Here is a 7,372-nt window from a genome sequence, read left to right on the forward strand (position 1 = left end):
ACTGAAGTCTCCATAGACTTTGAATGGGGACGTTTCTGACTTGTGTTGCTTGGAGGCCATTTGCGAGAAAACGGCAACTCCTGCGATAATGACGGTGGCATTTTGTGAAAGCAAGAAAAATACCTACGTTTTGATGTATAATTTGTGTTAATGAAGGCAAAATTGAGCGTTTGTTCAGACGTGAAGAAGAGATTGAGAAAGCGACAATGCCTGGCGTGTTTGGCGGTGGGTAGCAAGGCTAAGAAGCAATATTGAGGTAAAAGTTGAGGATTTGGGACAGCGGTAAAAGGCAGAGAGAGCCCGTCTATAGGCTCGCCTGTAGGCTTCTAAGCAAGCGTAGCAGGTGAATTCAGAGCCAGGGACTATTATTGTTTGTTTGGTATGTATCCCCAACAAATGGTCCGCATGGGATTCGAACCACTGCCCCCTGTCTTCAATCTCCGCCATAGGGCCTGTCACTTTCCCATGAGCCACGAGGGCGGCCAATGGAATGGGCGCAATTCTGGTATATTTATCTTCTCTTTTTTTTTTTTTTTTTTTTTTTAGCTCGATAGCTAGCCGGGAGCTCCAGGGCCACTGAAGCCGCCGAGAACGGCACAACTCCCGCACGTCATTTTCAGATCACCGCGGACTTTCGCTACTCTGGTTAAACGTAAGTCACTTAGACAAGCTAGAAATGATATTGTTTGGCTTTTTTCAGTGTTTTATTTGTTCGTCAGTAAATCGGTTTGGCTGAGATTAAAGTGATTAGATTAGATAAAATAAAACTTTATTAATCCCCGGGTGGGTTCCTCCTTGGTTTTCTCACAGCTGACCAAACGTCAAACAGAAAACCAATTAAACAAAAGTGTGAGATGGTCGACAGTTTACGCCAGCGTCCTGTTATAATTTAGATAGCAAGGAGCAGGCGTCCGAGTTTATTCAACTCCACCGAGACAGCGGTGACGCTAACCAGAAGGCTAGACCGTCCAATTTCCCAGCCATTTACTTCCGGCCTACCCGACCTTCTGAGGACCCGGCCCACGTAGACCGCTCAGGCCGGGTCCTCAGGAGGATGCAGCCCATGAATTTGGACACGACCAATAACTGGTGCACCAACCATATCTTTTCTTGTGTAAATGTAAATTTGTCTGTTATTGTGTAAATACATTCGCTATTGTGTACTCTACACACACGGAGAGATGCCAAACTGCCTTTCACTGTTCTTGTAACAGTGACAATAAAAAGCTATTCTGTTCTATTCTATTCTATATTTGCTTGATATAATGTTTACATGTCTATTTGTTTTAAAATCTACCATGACTGGTTGGGGTGAGGTGTATGACAATAACAATCAATTATTTGCAGTATTGGTATTCCTGAGGTCAACCTTTAGTAACAGCAAAATAACTCTGCCTTAGCTTTGTAAAATTTTCATTACTAATTACTGAATAAATATTTTTTGCTCATGACATCTTTGATAGGATTTGTAGGTCACAGAATACCTGTTGTTTGATCGAAGTTAATAATTCTTTTGCAGAAAGACACAGAGGACGAAGTTCGAGAGGTCATCAGGAACAACCTACATTTACAAGGAAAGGTAAGAAAAGGACACAAGTTACTTAAAGTATACTTACACATTATGCCTCTGGGCTTAGATTTTGCCATGGTGTCAGGTTGTTGTCAGTTTATCTTATTCTTGTGAAAGTAATGTCAAAGGACTGGTTTAAGAGAAATTCTTCAAATCTGGCACAAGGATGAAGTGATTCGATTTTGATGGTCGGTGGGCAAACTCGCAAAATTTAGAGTCAAGTACTCAGATTCAGTTTAAATTTCACACAAATCTAGAGTAAGAGGACCTAAACGAACTGATGAACCTTTATGTCCATAAGATAAATAAGGCTACTTCACAGTGATATCATAGGTTATCCGAAAGATATAGAATAGGAAATTCAATCTGTCAACAAGTGATTGAAGGAACTCTATCACTCCACATAGCCCCTATCCCACTAACATCACTAAACTCGTCTGTACGGGAGAGTACAGGCTGTATCAAAAGAATCATTCGATTTCAAAGTGCTTTCATTCTGCAGCCATTCACCCGGAACAATTGCATTACAACAGCAGTGGCTGCAGTGACTACAGTGAACTATGGGATGACGTATTTCATTGATTATTCATAAACATTGAACATTTTGTATGTAAAACTTTATATTCAGCCATGTATTTTAAATTTAGTGTAAGCTTAAAATACAGCCTTTTGAAAGTGTATGATTTATTTTTGATACACTGTATATTCCAGGGTCATATGTGAAGCCATCTACTTGACAGCTAAAGCTTCACCACACTGGGTCAGGAAACAGGACAATGATCCCAAACACACCAGCAGGAGAAAGAACTGAATCTGAAGTTATAGAGTGACTGAAATACTGAAAGTAGCAGGACCTTAAGAGTGCTGTGCGTAAATGAATGGCTTCAAACCTAAATCAACTGAAGCAACGTTATAAACAAGGGTGGGCCAAAATTCTGCCACAATGATTTTAAAGACTTACGAAGTCATACAAAAAAACAACCAATTCAAGTTATTGCCAGCAAGGTAGTTATACAAGCTACTGAATCATGAGCTTTACATGTGGTGTTTCTGCGTTTTGGCTTTTGTTTTGTTAAAGTCGAGACAGATGTAAACCAGTTGGTAGATGTTGGTTGGTACTATATATTTATATATTCACAAAGGTGCTTAACCTTGTGAATGGGCCAATAGAGTCATGCATTTCCTCTGTGTGTCTTACAAAGTCAGAGGACCCAGCAATTCGTTGGCAGATGGCTCTGTACAGAGACCTCCCAAACCACTATGAGGATACTACTGACCCAGAGAAGACTGTGGAGAGAATCCTGGATATTGGTCATGTCCTCTTCCACCTGGAGCAGGTCTATATATTCAAGTGTGAGTTGATTTTGCGCATTTTTGTGCCAACGTAGAGAGTATAGCTTTAAGGTACCCCACGGTCCTCTTAAACTAGCTGATTGGTCTTCATTAAAGCTGACCACATACTTCTCCAGGATAATATGGCTTCCAGATGGTAAGGTACACCAACTAAATATCTAGTATACTGAGTGGTTCAGTTTGTGTCTTCAGGTGGAGCATCCTCAGCGCAGTAAGAAGGCTGTGTGGCACAAACTGCTTTCAAAACAGAGGAAGAGAGATGTCGTCGCTTGCTTCAGGATGGCACCACTCTATAACTTGCCAAGGTATGTTCTCAAACACACACACATGTAAAATGAAGAAGAAATATTTAAAATTCTGCACTTTATTATTTTCCCACCCTCATCTACAGCCACACCTCGGGCTAGTGAGGAAAGGTTGTGGATATATGTTGCACCTACAGTGCAGCCCTTTATAAGCAGCAGAAGATGGGTAGATAAACAGTTATTAGTCATCCATGTATCTCTCTCATACTAGGCACCGGGCTGTAAACTTGTTCCTGCAGGGCTATGAAAAGTCCTGGATGGAGACAGAGGAGCACTACTTTGAAGATAAACTCATAGAAGACCTCGCTGTAAGTTAATTTCATTAAAAAAAAACAAAACGAGTGGAATTCTTCTGACTACTCTGGAATTTTTGCTTGTTTTGAAGGCAAATTATGTGTTAATTTCTTCAGTGTATAGCAGAGTTTTAGCACTTTGTGAATGTGTGTTGATTTCAGAAACCAGGTGAACAGGAGCCATCTGAGGAAGAGGAGGGGCAGAAACACAAACACATAGATCCCCTGCATCAGCTCATCCAGCTGTTCAGCAGAACAGCCCTAACAGAAAAATGGTGTGTATTTACACACTACCTGTTAAAAGTCCCTATTTTCCAGTTATTTGTTGCAGTTCATGTCGTTAAAGTCCAATGAATAGCTTGAAATGGTACAAAGGTAAGTGGTGAGCTGCCAGAGGTTAGGTTACCCAAAACTGAAAAATAATGTACATTTCAGAATTATACCAAAAGGCCTTTTTCAGGGACACAACATGGGTTAACAATTCAAAGCTGTTCTGCAGCAGTGAAGGTTGATCAAGCCTTGAAAGCTGCTGCTACTAATTCCTACAGGTGTTCCAACTTGGATTAATTCCAACCCCCTCTGTCTGCATAAAGCAGTGTTGGTGCCATACCCTTGTGAGCATCAGCTGAACAGTACTGTACTGCAGTAAGTAGTGTGTTGCTACAAAAATGGTGAGAAAAAGACCATTAACAGTGGAAGAGAGAGAGACCATCATAACACTTAAAAATGTAGGTCTGTCCTGACAAAGAAAGTCAAAGTGTCAGTGAGTACAGTTTCCTTCACCATCAAACGCACTGAGAAACAAACTGTGACAGGAAGAGGTCTGCAGACCCAAAGACACGACTGAATCACAGGACAAGGTTCTGAGAGTTAACAGCTTGTGTGATAGGCAGCTCACAGGACAACAGCTTCAAGCACATCTATCTCAAGGAGCTTCGTGATGTAGTCACCTGAAATGGTTTCATTTCACAGGTGTGCCTGTCAGGGTTCATTTGTGGAGTTTCTTGCCTTCTTAATGGGGTTGGGACCATCAGGTGTGTTGTGCAGAAGTCAGGTTGGTACACAGCTGACAGCCCTGTTTGACAACTGTATTAATTTATAATATGGCAACAACCAATGAGGTAAGTAAAGAGAAATGACAGCCCATCAGTCAGTCTGGGAAATTGCTAAAACTCTGAATGTGTCCCCAAGTGCAGTCAGGAAAAAACGCTATGACAAAACTGGACCGCCCCAGGAAAGGAAGACCAAGAGTCACCTCTGCTGCTGAGGATACATTCATCCGAGTCCCGAGGCTCAGAAATCGCAAGTTAACAGCAGCTCAGATTAGAGCCCAGATAGATGCCACACAGAGCTCCAGTAGCAGACACATCTCTACATCAACTGTTCAGAGTGTGTGAATCAGGCCTTTATGGTCAAATAGCTGCTAAGAAACCACGACTAAGGAAAGCAACAAGCAGAAGAGATTTGTTTGGGCCAAGAAACACAAGGAGTGGACATTAGACCAGTGGAAATCTGTGCTGTGGTCTGATGAGTCCAAATCTGAGATCTTTGATTCCACCCACCGTGTCTTTGTGTGACGCAGAAAAGGTGAACGGATGGTCTCCACATGCACGGTTCCCACTGTGAAGCATGGAGGAGGAGGTGTGATGGTGTGGGAGTGCTTTGGTGGTGACACCATTGCTGGGATTTTTTTCAAAATTGAAGGCACACTGAACCAGCATGGCTGCCACAGCATCCTGCAGCGACATGCCATCTCATCCAGTTTGTGTTTAGTTGGACCGTCATTTATTTTCCAACAGTACAATGAGCCCAAACACACCTCCAGGCTGTGCGAGGGCTGTTTGACCAAGAAGGAGAGTGATGGAGGCCTGGCCTCCACAGTCACCTGACCTAAACCCAATGGAGATGGTTTGGGATGAGATGGAGCACAGAGGAAGGCAAAAGGACCAACAAGTGCTCAGCATCTCTGGGAACTCCTTCAAGACTTTTGGAAAACCATTTCAGGTGACCACCTCATGAAGCTCATGGAGAGAGAATGCCAAGAGTGTGCAAAGCAGTAATCAAAGCAAAGGGCGGCTATTTTAAAGAATCTGAAATATAAAACATGTAAATATTCATCAAAATAATGAAAAACTGTTAAATGAGAAGATGTCATTTCAGTCAGTGGTGCACCAAAATTATTTTCCTTAATACAGCTATAATTGTGCTAACTTTGGTGAATGTGTTTGTTTTTGCAGTAAACTGGATGAGGATCATCTCTACATGGCCTACGCAGACATCATGGCTAAGGTATCTGTTGCTGAGTACCAACACTAAACACTTTTGAATTGAAACTCACATAGCTGGTTTAAAAAAACAAAGATGGTGACACCGAAAATACTCAGTTTGATGCCTCAGTGCTTTGGAACTTCCCGTCGCTGATGTGGCTATATCTATCCGAAGTAATCAGTCTGTAGTTTGTATGCTTTTTTTCACCTTTCTCCCTTCCTTCAGAGTTGCCATGATGAAGAGGATGACGATGGAGAAGTGAAGAGTTTTGAAGTAGGTGATCAATCGGTCTTGAATCTTCCACTAGTCTCCTCAAGTTTTTAGCAGTTTCATTTTTAGATGGTCTGCAATGATATGTTCACCTTTCTAACAAAGGAAAAAGAGATGGAGAAGCAGAAGCTGTTGTATCAGCAGGCTCGGCTGCACGACCGTGGCGCTGCTGAGATGGTGCTCCAAACCATCAGTGCTAGTAAAGGTAAGTCTTGCCTATCGCCCCCTACTCTTTACTGTAACTCAGCGGTGGCAAATATATTATGGCCCTTGTGATAGAACCAGGCTGTCCAATCCCTATGCCTGCTTACTCATTGATGTGTTAAAAGTAATTTGTTCTGGATATGACTGTTTGGGAGCCTATTCTTAGATTCACCGTTTCACACTAATTCACAATTTGATGATATTTGATGTTTTTATCACCTGTGCAAAGTTGTACTTGGCAACAGTTTGTGTCTTGCTGTGCGTCTGTTTCCTTTGACACATTTCTAAGTTTGAACATTTAGTATGTATGCACAGAGGTGTTGCTTGATGAGTACACACACAGACATTACAATATAGAAGTGTGGTTTAAAGATAAAAAAACAAAAACAAAAACTGATTAGTTGTGAATTAATTTTCCCTTTTATGGAGCAGAAAACGTTACTGGATGCTAGCTAATAGGCTACATTTGGATGTCAAATATTTATAGGGGGAAAAATGGAAATTATGGATATGAAATAAAATGTCTCTTTGTTGCTTAACCTGCAGGTTGTCAGGTCTCTGGCCCCTGGGAGAGTGAAGACCTGGACAGTTTGTCAGAGCTGGTCCAGGATATCCGTCTTTGCTCTCAGGCCCTCAACAAGCTGGACCGACAGACCTTGAAGCAGAGCTGGGACAGGACTCAGTCACACGGACACTTTCTCGACCGAAACTCCAAGTGCCTCCTCTCCGCCACCTCCACTTGAGGGTGGGAGGTGTGATGATGTCGGCAGAACTTTGCTTCTGATGTCTACTCTTTATCACTGACGGTGGATTTTGAGCCAGTGTTCATAATAAAAGTGGTCATTTTATAAACATTTTGTTTAGTGAGGCTACACCAAAAAGAAACAAGATAAAACCAAAATAAAGTGACATGCTGTCCACCAACAATCTGTTGATAGCTTGTGTTTTATGCATTTTTGTCTGCCTTATTTATACATGTAAAGCTCTGTATCTGTATAAAGAGTTTGTGTTAGTGTGCGAGAGGTTTGTGTCGCAATTGGTCCTGTTTTAATAAATAAATAATAAATAAATAAAGTTTTATTTATATAGCACCTTTCAAGACAGAATCA

The 7,372-nt window shown here is 41.7% G+C and overlaps 1 protein-coding gene across 1 annotated transcript; it reads left to right on the forward strand.

The window, feature by feature from the left end:
* Positions 1-6,210: 6,210 nt before the first annotated feature.
* On the forward strand, positions 6,211-7,100 carry LOC109199109 (tonsoku-like protein). The gene is made up of 2 exons (XM_019354436.2): positions 6,211-6,264; positions 6,810-7,100. The coding sequence occupies exons 1-2, from the start codon at positions 6,234-6,236 to the stop codon at positions 7,004-7,006; spliced, it is 228 nt and encodes a 75-aa protein (XP_019209981.1). The 5' UTR covers positions 6,211-6,233; the 3' UTR covers positions 7,007-7,100.
* The last annotated feature ends 272 nt before the right edge of the window (positions 7,101-7,372 follow it).

The sequence above is a fragment of the Oreochromis niloticus genome, unplaced genomic scaffold (genome assembly GCF_001858045.2).
Source record: "Oreochromis niloticus isolate F11D_XX unplaced genomic scaffold, O_niloticus_UMD_NMBU tig00007268_pilon, whole genome shotgun sequence".
Lineage (NCBI taxonomy): Eukaryota > Metazoa > Chordata > Actinopteri > Cichliformes > Cichlidae > Oreochromis > Oreochromis niloticus.